Below are 20,612 nucleotides of genomic sequence, written 5' to 3' on the forward strand. Positions count from 1 at the left end.
CTTATTAGTATACTGTATTCTGTTTATAAAAAAGGTACGAAGAACCTTTATTTCAAAGGAGTATTCTTTATATTTTATTATGGTAGTTTTTCTATATTGATTTCGAAACGATTCCAAAATCATTTTTAATTTTTTCATAATTGATATTACTATATTTATCGTAGTTACTTTTGTACATATCATTGATTTCTACTTAAGTATTTAAATAAATAGAACATCTATATATCTTTCATACTCGCACACATTTCATTATTTCGGATAGGAAATTATGAAATAAAAGCCTAGATTTTTCATTTTAATTTTTGATTTATTTTGTGTTTTATGTTTTATGTAGTGTAAGATATGAATTTTTTAAAACATTAAACTAAACTAACAAATATTAAATTATAGGAATCATCCCTGATTGATATAATATTTGTAAGGAATTCGAATTACCACCAATCGATAGTTTATAGTAAAATATCGATATAATTATATCGAAAGTGACTACAACGACATCTTTGAATTTCGATATATTTATTAATACATAGCCGGAGAAATACTTTGTACTTTTGCATTAAATTAATTATTGTGATATCTTGTGTATTTAATAATAACGTGATATTGTTGCAGTGTTATTTATTAATTATAAAATTAATTATTAAAAGCAACATTATTAATGTTAAAAGCTACGAATCGTGATAAGATATTCTCTATGTACGTGTTGAATACGAATCATAACCTTAAAAAAACTAATTATTTAATATCAGTTCTCGTGGAATAAGATTTAAATAAGTAATTATTTTTTAAAAAATCATTTAAACTTAAATCATTTATAATGGATAAAAAAATGCTTTTTTTTCAATCTCTGACATTTCGTGTTTTTAGTAATTGGACAGCATTGAAAGTACGTATTTATTTATATGATTTTTTATTTAAACAGTTGTTTTATATACTTTCGTGTATCTTTTTATATTAACTTTATAAATAATACTTTAATTTGTTAAAATAATATTAACTATATTAAAAATTTTATTTTAGTTAGCAGTTGAAAATGATATGGGAACCATAGGAGAGGCCTATCAATTTTGTCAATACGTTGCAGATATTTTGACTGAGAATGGTATATTGCTATGTATATTCTATATGTAATATGTAAAATATAAAATATATGATATCTTTAATAGATACTTTTTTCTTTTAGAGGATTTGTGTAGTAGCGAAATTGAATATGTACTAGAAGATTACATGCAAGATGTATTTAATACCGTACTTGAAGATTTCAGTAGCAAACAAGTAGCCGATGAATTGTATAGATTTTACTTTGACTACGAAAAGGGCAATGTAACACAGGCCATGTCAGAGTTTGAAAAATTACCACCGGTACAACAGTGGATTAATCCAAGTTTAGTGAAAATAATTAAGAAACCTACTGTGGAAATTAGCAATGATTCTTCTGAAAACGATGAGAAAGAAGAAAGTATGGAGACTGAAGTTTCAGAATGGACAGTAGTTAAGTCAGGAAGAAAAAAATAATCTTTAATGATTCGCTGATATTTGCACATTATAAATTTTTATTTTAAAAAAAGAAAGACATTTATACTATTATACTCTTAATATTCTTCTTGCATCGAAGTTACAGATAGTTAATTTCTTATTTATTCAGTCTTTGCAGTAATTGAAATACTTAGTTTTCCCGCCCACCTCCTGCATCTGTAAACAAAATTAATGCAAGTTAACAAAATGGTAGAAACTATAGAAACTTGTTATTAATATTTTACCATCGCTGTTGATTAATACCTTCTGCTTTGTTTGGTAAGTGAACAGTGTAATATCCATTAGCTTCTTTCATATCGCATTCCTTTGGAGTATTATTTGTTGCTTTTCTTTCGTTTGGTCCCAATAGACTTAAAATAATGGGTAAAAATAACAGCCCATGAAACAATCCGAATACTACCACAGCAGTAAACAACTATAAAATAATAAAAATTTTATTTCTTTTGTCTTTCTTTTTTTCATTTTGTAAGAATTTATATAATAATACTTTTTTGATATAATATATGTAAGTACTAAATTGTACCTTAAAGAAGGTACTAAAGAGATATGCTTTACTAGAAGCTAGTAAAACAAATGCAAGAAAAGTACTAAAGCCTCCATTAAAAACAGGTGGCCCGATAATCTTCAATGTTGTGATCGCACGCTCTGTAATACAAAAATTTTTAATCGATTACAAAAGATTCTCCATTATAAATAGATGCGTAACACGCATACCATTTTTAGAACCTGTTCTTCTTATAAATTCTAATCCTACGTGTGAAGCATAATCTACTGCTAATCCAATACAAAGTAGAACAAGAATACTAGATGAAATTTCAACAATCAATCCTAAAAAGTGCATAGAACCTAAAAGGTCTATCAGTGTAAATATTACACAACTAATAACCCAAAATGATGCTAGTAAATTTCTCAATAAAAGTATTGTTACTAATCCAATAGCTACTATTGCTAAACTCAAGTTCCTGATTAATTCTTCTCCGATTATCTGCAAAATAATAATGTTACTATAAAAATTCAAAACTCATATTTCATTCACCTTGTTAGTGCTGGCTATGAAAGATCATATTTCACTTACCTTGTTAGCTGACCATGATACATATTCCGGAGAATATATGACTACATGAGAATGAGACAAATTAGTAATCTCTATCAATTCACCCATAGATTGCATTGCTTTTATTTGATCCGATGTTCTATTAACAAGTACATGTTGTATTGGAATTCTAGAGGACTGAAGCATAAAAAGAAAGTTTAAGTATGCAATAAAATACAGTATAGCAGCATAACAAACAATACTGAATGTTGCATATGAGCATTGTGCAAAGGGTTTAATCAGGATTCCATCAGAGGGGTTACTTGCACATTTAAAACTCGTGCTGTACTGATGCAGTTTAATATGCGTTTCTGTCGACACCTACCTGTTATAATCTTAATGTTCAGAGCATGTTTGTAATTTCAGTATTGTTTTTTATACTGCATACTGTATATGTTAATCTTTACAAAAAGATAATTTTAATGAAAAGAATTATATACCGTTATGTTGTAATCATCAATAGGTAATTTGTCAAATTTAATATCTTTTATATATGCTTGGCCTTCCATAGTTAGCAATAAATATTCCGTAAGGACACCATAATATTCATCCTTACTCTCAATATAATGTGCTACAGGAAAAATAATATATGTATATATATTTATCAAAATGTTTGACCGAAACATATATTTTTCTAACAATGTACCTCTATTAGTATTGTTCAACCACTTATCATATGCTATAAACCATGGATCCAAAATATGATTATTAATAAAAGAATTGTTCTTCAAAGTATCGACCAATCGAAATAAAGAATCACGATCTTCATAATAGTCTACATCGGTAATATAAACGGCACCGTGTTTACCATATGCAGGAAAATATTCCTTTAGCTTCTCGTTAAAACGTATTGGATAAGAATCTTGATTTAAGTACAAGAGTGGATCGAAGTCTTGCTCCAACTGAAATATGGCCCAAATATTGACACATACGAGACACACCGTGATCGTTATTACGACAACTTTAACATGAGTTTTCATTAGAAACGGTCCGATGTAATTCTCGAAGATGATCTGTTGCAGATTTCGTTTACTGCATTCGTTACGTTTCCACTCTGATCTTGGCCGACAACAGCAGCCTTCTCTTTTACCTTCTAATCGTCTCTCATCATATACCAAACAACTAACAAAAAAAGTCAATTCGAATATATATAGAAACAATATTCCCATAGTTGCAAACATGCAAAATGATTTGAGAAATGGCATCATTGTCGTCATGCCAATTCCAAAAGCAACTAAATTGGTAAAAGACGTCACAGTAATGGACATTCCTGTTAACAAAGAAAAATACAAATTCGTGTAGGATTAAAACGATAATTATATGATCTATTTAGAAGTATTAGCTTTATCATGATCATCATTAGCATACCTGCGTGTTGAACAACTTTGGCGATACGCAATGGAATTTCTAGAGCTTTATCACTCTCGGATTGCGTTTCAAGACTATGCATTATAACGAACATGTCGTCAACGCCAATGCCAAGTAAAAGAAACGGTAATACGCGATGTAACGGCCCGTAAAAGTACCCTAAATAATAGCATACTCCGTAAGAAGATATCAACGCTTGACCAACAACGGAAACACCCATTAGGGAAAGGTACAATCTTTGCTCTATGGCATTACATTTGCCGATCATGAACAATACGTAAATGGTAATTAATGATAATCCGCAACATAATATCGGCATATTATTCATCATAACTTCATGTAAGACATCCTTAAAACTTCTCGATGAAACCGCATATATTTCCATGCCCAAAGGTAGACTACGATTTCCATTGAGTACACGCTCGATAAATTCCAATTCCCATTCGGGAGAATAAGGATTAGATTTTTTTAACATCCAATTCAATATCGTTGCTTTTGCAGATTTCACGTTATTCATTTCGTCGTATTCGATATCCGATAACAACGGTACGACATTGTGCAGTATGTGGTTTTTAGATCTGGACATAATGATATTTTCTTTTCTTTTTTGGTTTTTTCTTTTTTTTTTTAAACACGTTAAATTTTATTAAAAAAAAAAAACTTAGAAAGATTTCAATGCCAATAAAGATAGTAATATAAATATCTTTTATCGACAATTTGTTCAAACATTTTCTATGTAATTTCAAAGAATTCAACAGAGAAAAATAGTAAAAAGAAATTCATGGTAATAGTTCTCTTTTTTAACAGTCTTTGCTTCCCAGTTTGCTAGCCATTTCACGTTCTAGTAATTTAATTCTTTCAAACTGTTAAATGATGATCGTTCAAATCGGAAAGGACGAATAATTTTATTCCAAGTCTAAGAATAAGAATTTGCTCATATATATGTATTAAAATCCTTATTAATTTTTATATAAAATACGCGTATATTAATTTTTCAACAGTTTTCAAATCTTCACACGTAATTGCTTCAAAGTATTATTAGTGTTATTGAACAAAATCTTCGCGAGTTGCATTGAATTTATTTTGATATAAAAGAAAAAAAAGAAAAGTAAGTATGCAAAATAGTGCATATATTAAACTCACTTGTCTCTTACTGCCTTCGTGACGTCTCTTAATACTTTTTTTTTCGTTAACGCAGATATATCGTCTCCTTGCCAGAGTTTTAAAAGTGATTGATATATACATCCATCCTTAAGCATGGTTTTGTTCAAATTCTTCATAATCTCGTCGGAAAATTCGTAACTGTGTACATCTTCGAACAGCAAATGTTCATCCTCTTCGAACCACGTTAAAAAACTATTATAATAATAATAATAGTAATAATAATGACGACAATGTTTCGTATTAAAAAATCGATAATAGATCGTTCGATATTTAACATTATTTCTATCACACGATATCAAATGACACTTTTCGTATTTCAAATTGAAATTATTCTTCGAGCTTGATTATTCTTTCGCAATGAATTTGTTGTTAAAAATTATTCGGTGATATTATTGGATTTAAAGAGACACCATTTGGTCGAAATGATTTGAAATATACAGAACAGATACTCACCTTGCGCACACGTCCTTCCATGTATGATTTTTCACCACTATATTTTTAACTTCGTTCTCGATTTCACTGATCTACGATTGTAAAGTGTATATGTCACATACGAATAATACGTCTAGTCAAAGAACGAAATTATATTATAGATCTTCTTTTATATACCGATTGTAACACTTCTGGTTCTAAAACGTTCGGTGCAGTAACGATGATACTTTCATATCTAAGATCATCCCTAAAATGTTTTTGAACCCAAAGTGCATCTGCTCGTACTTTCGAATTCATTGGCAAACAAAGTTCAACATCGTCTACTTCTTCTTTCCAAAATATCATTCCAGGACAACATATGCAATTGATAATCAAGGACACGATTAACCAAACCCATGGTTTCTTTCCTATGCTTAGGCCAATTCTGAAATGAAAGTTATCTGGCCAAGTGATCTTTCGTATTATTTCAAATGAATCTTTTCTTTTTCGAACGAATAAAAGTTCAATTGTCTAAACATACATTCACACACGCAGACAAACACGCACACACGTTGAAGCATTGATATAGATGAAGGATTATGTGTGTGTGTATGTGCTTTAAGAGTACGACGATTCATAGAACGACAAATTATCTTTAATTCGGTTAATTAAAATATGCTTGGACAACGAACTACGCCCTTAAACACTTCAACATTATATTTCTTATATATAAGTATAATTTATAAATTTTATATTTAAAAATATCGTCGATCTTTCTCAGAATAATATTCATTCTTTCGTCTAAGTCTCTCTAAGTTCCGTCAAGGAATTGAAATTCATGACAATTTACTTGTTAAAGTTCTTCGTATATCTAAGTATCATTATGTTCAGTCTCTTATCGTTAGATTCAAACACTTTTAAACGATATTACGTTATAAGAAATATTCATCAATTTTATTATTAATCATTTATCGTTATAGTAATAAGCTATCGTAACAAATGCATCATTTCGCGATGATACGAACAAAAATTATGATTAACAATATAATTTATAAATTAATGTATGCTATTAGAAACTTGTTTTAAAAAAAAACCACACAGTACTCATTAGATAATATGAAATGAAATAAAAAGAACCAATTTTGTGACTTATTGCATAAGAATAATATCTAGAACAAACACGATAATATCTTTTTATAATGTTAAATTGTATGTAAAATGTGAATAATTTAAATTTACGATAAACAGGGTCATCACACGATGGATTGAATGCATCGTATCAACGAATCTAACTTTCTTTCTTCCAAAAACAGAATAAAATAATATATAAATGATAATTCTAAAGATTAATTCTAAAATCATTTGAACTTACCGATAAAATATTTGATCGGGATTTAGGTGAATATCAATAATTGATTTTTTCAAACGTTTCCATATTACATTAATGGTCGAACTCTTGGTAGAATCATTTTCCATGATGGCATCCAATCCTCGTAACCAATGGCTACTATTGTTCGTTCACTCTTTCGTGTCGAAATGTTGACTGAAGAGTAACACGAGTTTTAACGCGAGTAAAACACACGAGAGCAACCACGATGGGCATGCATGTGACGAACGACGACGACGATGGAAGTAATCTACTACAATTATATAACTCTCGCGTTAGTCTCTCTCCTCTCTTTCATCTCCTTTTTTCTTTCTTCTTCTATTTCTCTCGTTTCATTCCTACGGACGTTGGTTGCTGGGTCTCCTATCCCGTACCCCTGAAGAGGATTCAACGCGAGAATTAATAGCTACGTGTATAATGATGTAAGATTTATTATCTCTATTATTTAATTGTAATTATTTCATTTGCTTTAATGAGCTATAATGAAATAAAATTTACCAGAAAAAAAAGTCATAAGTATCTAGTATAATCGTGTAAATTAATAATTAATACTCGTCGTGTTTTGCATTACTTTAAACGTTGTAATTTCCAAGTCAAGACTATGCAAATTCATCCCCGGCTTGTCTCTTTGCGTTGCTTATCTGTATAAGATTGTCCCATAAATTCATTCTTTCATTTTTCAGGAAGCTTCGTTATGTCCACTTTCCAAAATTCTTGAGACTCGCTTCGAAAATATTCATCGAGATGCCTTTTTATTTCGATTTAGAATGTCGCGATGAAAAACGACACCTCGTAGTTTGGGATCGTGGATCGTGGATCGGTCAGTGTAAATCCTATTCGCATTTGTCCTCATTTATATCGTTTATGGAGGTTAAGCAAATCTCTAAATCCGCGTTATTCATCGATGAAAGATCAAATATATACAGTGAATTCGCTGTAATACGCGTCAAAGAAGAGGAAGTAGGTCTTTCGCGGCAAGTAACCGTTATTTGGTTACTGCATTGTCAAACAAACTATTTTCATTCGTTTATCTCGCGAACTACAGTGATTCCTTTCCTCCTACTTGTAATGCACTTTACTTATTGTCGTTAAGTATTTATTTTTTTATAATTTTCAATAGTTATACCATTCACAGAATAAATCATTATTCAAGAATTTGTATCAAATTGAAATATTGATTTTGTCAAATAATTCGGAACATTGCAATCATTTTTTAACAAATAATTTTAACGTTAAACTTATCGATACATCGTGTATATATTTATTTCTACCTTTGCACAAAAAAACAACATATTATATTTTAATATAAAAATAAGATTTTTAGTCAATTGGATAACGAACACAATATATTTTCTTTGAAATGAATAATATGTATTTTATGCAAATTACAGGAAGCGTGCACATTTGACCTTATATGGTAAAGTTTAGCATTAATAATATATTAATCCTTCATATTATTAAAAGATAATATGTACGAATAATGATTTATTCTAATGGTAAAGAACAATTTACGTGTTTTAAACAGTGAACTTGATTAACGTAACATTAAACTTCAAACGTGCATGCAACAGGTGATGTAAAAGTAAAGAGGGGGGACGTGTGGCTAGTAAAGTAGGGGGGTTTCGTAGCGAATGCCTTTCTCATTATCTGTGGACCCTCTCAGTTTTCCTGGTCCCTTTCCAACCGATGGACGAATTATAATACTCATCTCGTATTTATCACACTGTTCATGGTCAACCATTGAAAATAACGAAAGGTGTGTGAAGATCAAGTTTACTAAATATTTTAATTATAATAATAGTAGTTTAAACGGTGTTTATTTCAAGATTTTTCACGGTTCGTTGTTGTTCAATCGTGAGAAAAAGGTAAACGTGAGATTGATTCTCTGCACGTAACAACGTAAGTTAACAGGGCTGATTGTACATTTCCCTTTTTTCTAAATACCTTTATGGAATAATCGCAAAAAAAAAAAAGAACAAATTTGTATTCTAACGAAAGAACAAAAATAATCCGTTTCATTCCGGAAGGAGGACACGAAAGAGTCGTGAAAGTTGTTTTTACCTTTGGTTTTATAAATCTTTTCTCAATTTCGGTCGAGCGTTGAATTAGTAATGAATTAACGGTTTTTAGAAAGCCATCATAGCCATGCAGCAACGAATACGTCAGAATGCATTATACAAGAGAGAAAGAGAGAGAGAGAGAGAGAGAAACCATTATATCATTAGATAAAATATACATTCGTTACTTGTTAATTAATCACAGTGCAATCATCGTTACATTCTATGAACAAATAAAACGTGTACAAGTGTGTTTTAAAGGATCAATCTATTAACAAATATCTTTTATCTTTTTTTCTTTTATTTTTTTTTTCTTCGTTTAATCAGTTAAATACTATTTTTCTTTAGAGATTTATATTCGTGCAACGTAGTAGAAAAAAAGTATAGTAACGTTTGCACGGGACCACCGTAGTCTTCTTCCTTTTCTTTTTTTATCGTGATAGCATACTTTCGATTGGGCGTGAAACAATCTTCGTGAATTGACCTTGTGTCGGTTGTTGCCGTGACCATAACCATAAACGGCTTAATTTCAGCGGTCAACACTCTCTCTCGAATATTAGAACAACTTTCTTTCCCTTTTAGAAAATTTGTAATCATCGATTGTTCGAACGTGTGTTTTAATCTAATCGCGATAAAATACAAAAAAAAACATATATCTTTTATTTATTATTTTTTAATTATTACGTCTAGTAATTACGTAATGTATTATATGTTAATTAAATTTCTTAAAGTTAATAAGACATGATTCAAGAGGAAGGAAAATTGCTATGCTTCGTACCCCTTACCCTGCCTTTTAAGGGGAGGAACATTTTCTTCGAATATTTTTATTATATTATATATTTAACAAATACAGAGCAACATCCGCAAATGCTTTATTGTTCCTGGATTATTAAGCATGAAACGGTGTAAGTGGAACAGTACAACAGAATAACGCTGAAGTTACGTTCGGTTAAACGCCATTCTAATCGGCTCGTATAAAATCTATTTAAAATCATCGATTAAGATAGTTGTTCACTATTTTTGTAAATATAATTATTATCGTATAATTTGTATATCGAAAAATATTTCGACTTACGATATCAAGAAACGAAAATATCATTTATGTCTTAATATAATTTTGATAACAATTGTGTATTTAATATAATATGTATAATTTTTGTTTGTAGATCAATCATGAAAGGGATAACAATCATTATCGTTATCCTAGTTATTGGAATTACTCGAGCACAGCTCAATTACGAAGGTAATCCGTTGACCGAAAATACCGAGTACACGGCCGAGGAATCGGAAATTTCATCGAAAATTGTTAAACCATCGATCAACGGACCACAAAAATTGTATCCGATATTTCGCGAAAGCAAGGATGTTATTTCAAAGGATACGAAGTTAGAAGATGACGAATTCGATCGAGACGTTTCGTTAACAAACTTCGATCAAGCTGAAACATCAGCGTTGGTTAATATTGCATCGGCTCGAGAACTTCCAAATAATGTTTATAACAAAGTGCAACAATCTCAGATACTTCAACCTGTAACTAACACGGTCAAGACACCTGCAGAAATAGCGTTGAACACGTTTCTCAATTCCAAGACACCCGAGGAGTCTCGATTGTCTTTGGATTATTTTTTACAAAACAGTCAATCTCAAAACAATCAATCGCCAACGTCCAATAACGTTATTTCGCAAAATCAAAAACAACCGATACAAATTGTATCGCAAAATAATCAACAAATGCAACGACAACAACAATCAGTAACAAATCCTATACAAAAACAAGTGTTTTATCAGCCTCAAAATGTATTGCAAATACCTGGACAAACTTATGATTATACTGCACACTATACGGCCAATTCTCAGATATTACAACCTTCTCAGAGTGTTCAAACGAGTCCAGTGATATCAAATCCAACTGCATTGCAACAATCGTCTATTTTTTCTGATCCCCTTGAAATGATTCAATCGAGAAACGATATTGTTTCTCCTGTGATGTGGCGTCAACGTAACAGGTGGATTCGTGGTCAACCATATCCCTTTGCTCAGCCTAGAATTGGCGGTGTCTTTTCGAAAGGTCCTATCGTAGGTAAGATAAATCTAAAACTTTTGATTAAAAAACCAAAATTTTATTGCGATCATATTTACAAGTATAACGCGTATAATCATTTAAATTGTAATCATTTCTTTTAGAATAATAAAAAGTTTGATCATTCTTTGTTCCAACATAGGACCGTTTCCACCACGTAAAGGTCCGGTCGAATTAATTTACACTAAACCACCTGGATATCATCATCGTGGTCCACCATCTCACGGACCACCCAGCGAAGACGCCAGTGCTTGGTTTCCTGATGCGAATAATCCACCCCCACCAGGGGACATATATTATTCTCAATTATACGCTCAATCTTACGATCCCAATTACTACAATTACATAGCCAAGACTGGTAAAATCAAGCCCCATCTTTATGGCAAATTAGGCAAGTATCCTGAACACGAGGACGGAGGAATTTGGGCGGAGCTTTATCGTGGCTTCACCAAACACGGTTTAAAAAATATCATGACACCGGGTTTCCTCTTGGGTATGACACTGCCAATGATCACTGCCATGCTTATGGCACTTGTACAGAAACGATCTTTCGGACGATACGATTCGAGAAATCTTCAGGACGTAGATCATTTTCAAGAGTATCTACAACGTCTACAACGAGCAATGGAATGTTATGAAAGAAAGAGAAGAAAAACTGGTGGTGAAGTTACGACAGATGAATGTTGAAAAGCCGCTACTCGGAGTAAGTAGCCGTTCATTGACCGAGACCCAGTGACAATCCGTCTCTTAAGTAGTCTCTTACCTATTACTTTTTATTTTTCTAACGTTTTAAAATGATCGTTAGATCTATTTTAGGTATATTTAGATATAATTCTTAGTGCCTTGAATAAATATTATTTATTCTCTTTTTTTTTTTTCTTTTAATGTTCCCCTTTTTTTTAAAAAAGGTGTGGCAGATAAAATATATATGAATACTTATAGTTGTTATAAAAAGGCACAGGAATTCATTTCTATACTTAACACTTCATATATATAATACTTATTCCTATCGTGAGTGGTCAAATGATCGTTTTAAAAAACAACACATATAATAAGGTTTTAGCTGGTTGAATTGGTGTACATTTTTATGCGTTTTCGTCGGATTCTTTCTTTTTTTTTTTTGTACAAATTACAGGATGCGTTCATTTGATCACGCATGGTAGGTTTAATGTATTTTTACTTTTTTTTTACGAGATACTAAGTAAAATAATTCTTTTATTACTAGGAACTCGTATCAGGGATAATTATAAGTTGATAGAAAGAAGTATAGAGAATAGTAAGACGTATATTTCATCATGTATTTTAATATTTAATATTTCTTTTAAACTAATAAGCCTAATTTTTCTAGGCTTATTTATGTGATAAATATAGACATTGTATATGTATATATGTATTTTAATATATTTACTTATTAATTATTTATTATCACATATTCGTTTAGCAGCTCATAGGAATAGGATCAATTATGGATTTGAGTAAAATGGCGTTAAAGTTAATCTCATCATGAACTTTCTTATCTTTTCCCAATTAATCTTACGAGTTGCCGCCCAATTTACGTTATTATGATGGCTTAATGTAATTGACCTTGTTCTTACTGTCGGGCCACCGTCTCGAATACTTTCACGAACGTATATACGCTATTACAACTGCAATATAAATTCCAAAGAATATTTCCTTAGAAGGTATCATGGGAAAATTAAAGAAGATGATAAATAATATCTTGATCAAAATTAATTGATAAATTAATATTAGGCAGAGATGAATTATTTTACAATATTATTTTTTAATTTTATTTTATCCTCCCCCCATTCTCAACAAATGAATCTGTAATTTTTAAAGAAGTATCCTTCGCGTATTATTGATTTATTTAACACAATTTATTGCAATTTATATAAAATAATGTTTAATTTTTGAAAAGAATACACAACGAATGTATTTACGATCATAGAAATCTAGATTAATATTCATGAACTATTTAAATGCGAATATCTATAATAAATGTAGGTTAAATATTATTACCATTACTTGGGTGAACAAGTTTACGTTCAACTAATAATTTGAAGAAAGTAAACACACGTATTCTTTCACGTAAAGAGAGAAATTCATACGACATCATCATCATCATCGTCGTCGTTATACATAACACCATACTTGTATATGCAATATACAGTAGTTATAATTTAATTTCATATCCATGTGCAAGTGGTTACTAGCTTGAATAATCTCTCTGCATATCTACCATAATAGAATTATTTAATCGAACAATTGACGGCTCGACTTTACGGGTCATGAGATCCAGGCTTCACTACACCCAGACTAACAAGAATGATTATTAATTTCGAACTATTCTTTGACCAGTATACTCTTATAAAAATATAATATTTATAATATTATTATCTCTTAGGATATGAAGATAATAATATATTATAATAAAGATTTAACGCGCGAATTAAATTGGGTCGTTCATTTTATTCGTGAATAAATTTTTATGTTTTATCATTCGACACATTTTTGTGTGTTTTTTTTTCTTTTGCAACAAGCATTAGGAGAAAGACTCGTTATTAATAAAACAAAAGAATCGTGATTCGTTTCTAGGTATATAGAATATTTCTATATATTATGAAGGAAGAAAGGTATAATAAATAAAAATACAATTTATTTAAATACATTTTCATTTTTACTCGATAAAAGTCACGTAGATTCATCCTTTTTCTCTCTCTCTGTCTTTCTTTCTCTTCCTCTCACAATGAAGAAAGTTTTTTATAAACCAAGAGATGTAGCAAACAAAAATATTTTTTTATCTAATCGCAATATTTTGATGCATATCTTTAGTTATTCACATATATTTATTAGTGAAATTTTCCATTAATATTAATGGTATTATTACTATTATTATTACTATTATTATTATTATTATTATGCGAATTGGATTCTTAAAAGAAATTGTTTATGAGTATCGGTCATAATAGTATAATAAGATAAATACGTACAAAAAAATGAATGAATTATTTCGAGGCGCATATTGTTGATTCTATTAAAATAATTAATTTGAATTTTGTGTAAAGCATACCTTTAACATTATATATATAAATTGATATATATTCTTTTACGTGAGTTATAATCAATTGAGATTTTTATTTAATATAAATTGTTATTTTGATAATATAATTCTAGGAACTCTTTCTAAAATATATGTTTTCCGACAAATTATTAAATAAGAAAAACACAAAAAATTTGCCACCTATTTCTATCAACTTTTCTAATAGCAACAATTGGTACGGTTATTATTATTTGCAACAATATTATAACAATTTCTTTTTTTAATCGTTCGATAGTGATTTAACGTATATTAAAATCTTCTGTATTTCATTGAGATTATGAATACTAGAATGTCTATTATTTTACAATAATGTTAAAAACAACGTAAGAGTTGTTTGATAAGACTAGATTGGTTTGATGTGTGATGTTACCTTAAACAATATGTACTATAGTTTATATAATTGTGAAACCCAACTTCTTTTCTTTTCTTTTCTTTTTCTTTTCACCTACCGATGAAGCACTACTACTTAAAGCTACGTAACTTTCGCAGAATTTCAATTTCAATAAATCTTGTACTCACAAACGATATTTAAATCAATTTTATACACAATTATAACTACTTTGATCATATCATTAAAAGACTAAATGAACAATTGGGAACTTACGATTACAAAAATTAACTAATTCAGTAATAGTAACTTAATTGAGTGTGCGCAAAAAATATTTTTGTACAGTTAATGCATTCTTAGATTTAGATACCATAGTCATTAAGTGCTTCCTTATTATACTTATGAATTATATTAAATGAATAGAATATTAGTAATTCGTTATCTAAAAATGATAGTATCTCTAATATTTATTTATTTAGTACCATTTTGCATAATATTATATTCTTTATGAAGTGAAATTATAAGATCTTTTAATATAAATGAATTTCCGTATAAATGTGTTGATTTTATATAATGATCGAGTTTAAATGAGTATAATAAATAGGGTACAACAAATCAAGAATTATTAAAAGTCGTTTAAAAAAATCATACTAAATATTGAACCTAGGTACCCTTTTAGCCTTTTTCTCTTAACAAGTTTACATTGCTTTGGAACATTGCCTTTGTTAAAAGGTCTTGTATTATCTAATTATTAACTAATTCTTTACTTAGATCACCAATACATTTTGTATCGATTCGGTATCATCACATCTTTTAATTGGAAGATTAGATATAACGAGAGAAATAATTTCAATTAAATTTTTCTTCTTTAAATACCAAATCAATCGCATTACCAACGTGATCAACAATGAAAGCTGGTTTACACAGACCATCCTCTACTGGTAAAAAATCTCTAGGACTGTGTTCGCTAATAAATTGGGAATTTCGTTGATGTACACCAGTTTCAACTAAAATACTGATACACGCTTTTGCACAAGGCCCTTTCATATTTTTACCTAACAATTTTTCTAAACTACGTGATTTAGTGCCACCGCCAGCTTCGTAACGTGATAAATACTTGTCGTAAAGATTTGCACCAAAAATGTCTGTATTAATGTTATCTCTATAAATAGAATAAAAAATATTTGGTTATATCATTTAATATAAGTAATACGTAATATACGAAAGTAATACAAAAAATAAATAATAAATCTTACCCAATAGCATAAATAGTATCAACATTTTGTTCTATTCCAATGCTTTTAGCATGTTCCAGCAACATATTGCTCGCGTGATAATATGTTATTTCATTAGGTTTACCAACTAATGCAGTATACAATAATTCTTTACCCGTTACTTTTTTGTACAGTTGTTCGAGACATAATAGAAAAGCACCATGGCCGTACCTAGGAATTGGTGCTTCAGATACCCATAATAAATCCATATTACATGCCAATACTGGAATGTGTGGATATGGAATGTCTGTTGGCAGTTTACTGGGCATTCCATTGGTCATTAAAAGATCCACTATTAATTGTAATGGAGTTTCCCAAGATATTGGTTCACTGAATAACACGATACCTTCTATTCTTGGAAAATTTGGATCTACGGGTCCGCTCTGCGGATTTCTTTTCAATACATTGATGTAATCCAAACTTGGAAAATTTTTAACTAGTTCATCGATCGTAGTTGTCTTCTTGAAACCCAATTCTTTGGCTATTTCTCTGACCGGTCCTTGTCCCGATATAAGAACTTGCTTGTCATGAAGCTTGTGAAACATTTGCAATGGAGAATGAGCTAGGATAACTTGTGACTCGGATATTTCAAATCCAATCCATTTGGACAAATCGGCTGCTTTTTGACTGCGCAATGAATTTCCACTGTTCGTGACGAATACAGTAGGTACGCGAAATTTATTATCATCTCCTCGAAGTTTTTTAAACGCTTCCGCAACCGGTGGTAATACATTTTTCCCTCGTACTATAACTCCGTCTATGTCGAATATTAAACCAAATTTGGGATTAGAACTTAGATTCTGAAAAAGAAAAAATACAAAATAAATGAATACATTTTATATAACATCTTACAAATGTTTCAAAATTATTAACGCATGTTGCATTATGTTTATAACATACTTTATGTTATAATATGTTTTATAAATGCATTTCAATGTCACCAAACAGTTATAAAAATATATCTACCTTGTTAATATAGATAAATAGGTAAGTATATTTTTATACCAAATGACGAAATACATATTGTGTATATATATATATATATATATTTGAGTGTGTGTGTATAAAATAAACATAGTATGATCAAAGTCCAAAATATCCATGCATATTTTTATTAAGAACAAGAGATAATAAATTTAAAAACTTGAAAGAACTAAATAGGTCATTACCAGTAATTCTATTTGTGTTATATTATCTATACTTTATATTAGACATTTATTACATTACAATAGTGTTACAAAACAATGCTACATGTATTAGAATGCAATAATAGAAAAACAAAAGAGGACAAGTATAACAAAAAGAAAAAAAAGACATTCTACTTGCATTAATATAAAATAGAAAAGATTAATAACATAATGGTGCATAAATAAAGACAAAAACAGGAATATTATAGAATAATGCAAATAACAAATAATTCCATATAATAGTATAAAAATAGCGACAAAAAATAGCGACTTATGTTTTCCTTCATTGATTGACTGAAACATTTTTCGCGACGACACAATGGTAGAAAATTAAATTGAAATAAAGAAATAATGAAGGAAAAACAATTGAATTGAGGTGAATTTTAAAAATGAATTATTAAAAAGAAGGGGATAGGTGAGGGGATGACAAAATAATTAAATATGACAGTGTAAACTTACTCTGACTCCGAAAGCTCTCGCAATACCCGATCGTAATAATATTTTCATTATTACTAATTAAAATCACAACAATGAAAAAGTATTTAAAAATGCGTGATTATGAGTATTTAAAAAAAAAAGATATATTTTTTGTTTTTTTATTAATATTATTGTTATTATTATTTTATATGCGTGTTTTAACTCTCAAGCACTTAGTTACGCAAATGTATAATGCATAATGCCAAGGCGTTTTGAGGTTATAGACGATCTAGAAAATCAACTAAACTCACTCTACATTGTGCATAGTAGTTTTCACGGGTACCGTAAGAGTGTATCTTTTCAAAATATATGCAAGATATAGTACAAAATAGTTGGCATAAAACCGCAACATCAAAAAAAAAAGAATAATTGCTCTTAATTGCTCATTTAAAATCCATAATATAACAATTTTATAGTTTTAAAATATCGACCGTTGTTAATGGCAGTTTGTACTTTAATAATATTGACCGTCAGGAACCTAAATACAAAATATTACCGTGGAAGTTACCGACGGTGGCAATTACCGACGGTGGCAGTTACCGACAGTGGTAGTTACCGACAGTGGCAGTTACCGACGGTGGCAGTTACCGACGGTCGATGGATAAAGGTAGAGCACTACTAATACCGATATGCGCCTTAGCCGGCCTGCCAATATAGTGGCTTTTGCGATTATTTTTTCCAGGTCGATTGGCCACTATAGTGGCTCACTCGAGTAGCTTACTTGCTCACCGTTTTAATTAAATAATCGTCTTCATAGTCATTCATATTTAGGTGAAATGTTAAAGTTTAAGTATTTACAATATATTTTTAAGAAAAATTATAATTTAATCATTAAAGAATCTTTACGTAAAACATACGATCTTTCTTTATATGCAGCTGATAATTTTAAATCAGTTAGATAGTAATGTACTGCTTTTAAAAACGGTAATTGTTTAATAACAGACTTCGTATTAACTTCTATTATATTATATTATTATTATATCGCGATAGTTGCATAATCCTTCTGAAGAAGATATACATAAAAATTAAGGCGAATAAAAAATAATTGCAACGTAATATTCACTTCAATAAAAATTACCCCCTCCGAAGTCACCACTGCACTGAAACATTTAAAAAAATGTACATTTGTTTAAATAATTACATAAAAATAAAAATGCTAAAATCAGAGCGTTTTAATCTTAATTTCTCTTTATTACAAATAAAATTCTTGTTACACACATGCGCAACGTTAAGAAAACATATAAATAAAATTTAATAAAACAAATTTTATAGAGGACAATGACTCAGATCAACGGTGAATTTCGAGGAAGAGGGATCACAGAAAATAAACTCCGAGTATTTAAGCAACAATAGATACTTGCATCGATTAATTAAAAATTATTATAATGCACTAATGCACTCTCTTTATGTTACAGTAGAATTTTACCCTCGAAGTCATCACTGCGCAGAAGCATTAGAATAATTTCATAAAATAGTTAAAAATACGAAAATCATAACGTTTTAATCTTAAATTTTATTAAATAGGTTTATTACTCTTTTTATACATATGCTTAACGTTCGGAAGGTCCTGTAAACAACTTTCACCAAAAGAACTTCAACAGAGGATAATTACTCAGATCAACGGTGAATTTCGAGGAGGAGGGATCACAGAACATATACTCCGAGTTTTTAAGCAACAATAGACGCTTGCATCGATTAATTATCAATTACTTTAATATTTTAATGAATTTTTATAATAATTAGGATTGTTTAAACGCATATATATTTATTTAAACATTATCTAACTTTTGACGTACTTTAAATATTAAATAATTTCGATCCGATATTTTATTAAATAAAAATTATACCCCCTACCTCCTCGAAGTCATCACTGCGCAAGAACATTACAATAAATGTACATTTGTTTAAACAATTATATAAAAAATAAAAGAATATTAAAATGAGAGCGTTATAATATTAAATTTTATTTATTAATTTTATTGATTTTCTTTTTTACACATGCGCAATTTTCGGAACAGCACATAAACAACTTTCACCAAAAAAACTTTAACAGAGGATAATTACTCAGATCAACGGTGAATTTCGAGGAGGAGGGATCACAGAACATATACTCCGAGTTTTTAAGCAACAATAGACGCTTGCATCGATTAATTAAGAATTATTTTAATATTTTAATGAATTTTTATTATAATTAAGATTGTTTAAACGCATATATATTTATTTAAACATTATCTAACTTTTGACGTACTTTGAATATTAATTAATTTCGATTTTATGTTTTAATAGATGAAAATTTTACCCCTCTCCACCGAAGTCATCACTGCGCAAGAACATTACAATAAATGTACATTTGTTTAAACAATTATACAAAAAATAAAAGAATATTAAAATGAGAGCGTTATAATATTAAATTTTATTGATTAATTTTATTGATTTTCTTTTATACACATGCGCAATTTTCGGAACAGCACATAAACAACTTTCACCAAAAAAACTTTAACAGAAGATAATTACTCAGATCAACGGTGAATTTCGAGGAGGAGGGATCACAGAAGATAAACTCCGAGCTTTCAGACAACAATAGACGCTTGCATCGATTAATTAACAATTATTTTAATATTTTAATGAATTCTTATTATAATTAAGATTGTTTAAACGTATATATATTTATTTAAACATTATCAAACTTTTGACATACTTTAAATATTAATTTAATGTCAAATTTAAAATTAATTTAATATCAAACGTTTATTAAAATTTTATTATTTTTTTTAGAAACAATTCAATGGGTAGCGGGTGGATTTCTTCTTCGCAAAGGGCGTCATTTGTTAAGAAGGAATTTACTTCAGGGATGCGACCCTGCCCACGCGAGCCTTGATTCTATCTTTCTCCCAAGGATAGAATCATGTCCTACCCTTAGCTTTTTAAAGTGAAACGCCCTATCTTTTTTTTTTATTTTTTTTTTTTTACTTTGCTTTTTTTAACTCGCGATTTTGCAAGCATAGATGTGCACGTAGCATAGGAACTGAAACTGCATTAGAAGGGATGTCTACCAGCGCTATTAGTAAGACGGGCCCAGGGATTAAGTTCTTCAAGCCTGCAGTAAATATAGTACCGGTGGGCAAACTGTACGTGCAGCGTAAGTTCCTC

General features: G+C 29.7%; 4 protein-coding genes and 1 long non-coding RNA gene across 11 annotated transcripts; 2 read left to right on the forward strand and 3 right to left on the reverse strand.

Moving 5' to 3' along the window:
* Window positions 1-438: 438 nt before the first annotated feature.
* Window positions 439-1,737, forward strand: LOC122515833. 3 transcript variants are annotated; one of them, XM_043633336.1, is made up of 4 exons: window positions 439-696; window positions 868-886; window positions 1,021-1,102; window positions 1,184-1,737. In XM_043633336.1, the coding sequence occupies exons 1-4, from the start codon at window positions 659-661 to the stop codon at window positions 1,513-1,515; spliced, it is 471 nt and encodes a 156-aa protein (XP_043489271.1). In that variant the 5' UTR covers window positions 439-658; the 3' UTR covers window positions 1,516-1,737. The 3 variants fall into 3 exon arrangements, with proteins under 3 accessions (XP_043489271.1, XP_043489272.1, XP_043489270.1); XM_043633337.1 differs by having other exon boundaries at window positions 444-774; XM_043633335.1 differs by lacking the exon at window positions 439-696 and having other exon boundaries at window positions 781-886.
* LOC122515808 (patched domain-containing protein 3-like) lies at window positions 1,536-7,184 on the reverse strand. Of its 2 annotated transcripts, none has more exons than XM_043633289.1 (12): window positions 6,945-7,184; window positions 5,771-6,017; window positions 5,615-5,685; window positions 5,141-5,353; window positions 3,998-4,575; window positions 3,276-3,899; window positions 3,070-3,200; window positions 2,612-2,767; window positions 2,251-2,521; window positions 2,060-2,181; window positions 1,761-1,951; window positions 1,536-1,692 (listed from the first exon to the last, which is right to left on the reverse strand). In XM_043633289.1, coding segments are annotated over exons 1-12 (2,709 nt in total). In that variant the 5' UTR covers window positions 7,049-7,184; the 3' UTR covers window positions 1,536-1,691. The 2 variants fall into 2 exon arrangements, with proteins under 2 accessions (XP_043489224.1, XP_043489223.1); XM_043633288.1 differs by having other exon boundaries at window positions 1,780-1,951; window positions 6,945-7,182.
* Window positions 7,185-7,237: 53 nt separating this feature from the next.
* LOC122515815 lies at window positions 7,238-16,021 on the forward strand. 4 transcript variants are annotated; one of them, XM_043633307.1, is made up of 4 exons: window positions 8,531-8,715; window positions 10,183-11,096; window positions 11,239-11,799; window positions 15,933-16,021. In XM_043633307.1, exons 1-3 carry the CDS (start codon window positions 8,591-8,593, stop codon window positions 11,781-11,783), a joined length of 1,584 nt encoding a protein of 527 aa, XP_043489242.1. In that variant the 5' UTR covers window positions 8,531-8,590; the 3' UTR covers window positions 11,784-11,799; window positions 15,933-16,021. The 4 variants fall into 4 exon arrangements, with proteins under 4 accessions (XP_043489244.1, XP_043489241.1, XP_043489242.1 ...); XM_043633309.1 differs by lacking the exons at window positions 8,531-8,715; window positions 15,933-16,021 and adding an exon at window positions 7,238-7,381 and having other exon boundaries at window positions 11,239-12,592; XM_043633306.1 differs by lacking the exon at window positions 15,933-16,021 and having other exon boundaries at window positions 8,365-8,715; window positions 11,239-12,592.
* On the reverse strand, window positions 12,366-14,003 carry LOC122515863. Its single transcript, XR_006303412.1, has 2 exons — window positions 13,116-14,003; window positions 12,366-12,742 (listed from the first exon to the last, which is right to left on the reverse strand). It is a non-coding gene; the product is annotated as an uncharacterized LOC122515863 (long non-coding RNA).
* On the reverse strand, window positions 14,624-17,495 carry LOC122515831 (haloacid dehalogenase-like hydrolase domain-containing 5; the record flags this gene model as incomplete). The annotated part of the gene is made up of 3 exons (XM_043633331.1): window positions 14,624-15,686; window positions 15,781-16,598; window positions 17,445-17,495. Coding segments are annotated over 3 exons (1,182 nt in total), but the record flags the coding sequence as incomplete, so codon positions are not given.
* Between the last annotated feature and the right edge of the window lie 3,117 nt (window positions 17,496-20,612).

This window comes from Polistes fuscatus, unplaced genomic scaffold, assembly GCF_010416935.1.
Source record: "Polistes fuscatus isolate 324 unplaced genomic scaffold, CU_Pfus_HIC Scaffold19, whole genome shotgun sequence".
NCBI lineage: Eukaryota > Metazoa > Arthropoda > Insecta > Hymenoptera > Vespidae > Polistes > Polistes fuscatus.

Excerpts from the sequence above, each read along its gene's own strand:
- LOC122515833 (XM_043633335.1), top strand. The coding sequence starts at position 818 with ATGGATAAAAAAATGCTTTTTTTTCAATCTCTGACATTTCGTGTTTTT. Across the intron at positions 887-1,020 it reads GTAATTGGACAGCATTGAAA|TTAGCAGTTGAAAATGATAT; the intron begins GTACGTATTTAT and ends ATTTTATTTTAG. Across the intron at positions 1,103-1,183 it reads AGATATTTTGACTGAGAATG|AGGATTTGTGTAGTAGCGAA; the intron begins GTATATTGCTAT and ends TTTTTCTTTTAG.
- LOC122515815 (XM_043633306.1), top strand. The coding sequence starts at position 8,591 with ATGCCTTTCTCATTATCTGTGGACCCTCTCAGTTTTCCTGGTCCCTTT. Across the intron at positions 8,716-10,182 it reads ACCATTGAAAATAACGAAAG|ATCAATCATGAAAGGGATAA; the intron begins GTGTGTGAAGAT and ends TTTTGTTTGTAG. Across the intron at positions 11,097-11,238 it reads TTCGAAAGGTCCTATCGTAG|GACCGTTTCCACCACGTAAA; the intron begins GTAAGATAAATC and ends GTTCCAACATAG.
- LOC122515808 (XM_043633288.1), bottom strand. The coding sequence starts at position 7,048 with ATGGAAAATGATTCTACCAAGAGTTCGACCATTAATGTAATATGGAAA. Across the intron at positions 2,522-2,611 it reads TATCATGGTCAGCTAACAAG|ATAATCGGAGAAGAATTAAT; the intron begins GTAAGTGAAATA and ends ATTATTTTGCAG. Across the intron at positions 1,952-2,059 it reads TCTTTAGTACCTTCTTTAAG|TTGTTTACTGCTGTGGTAGT; the intron begins GTACAATTTAGT and ends ATTATTTTATAG.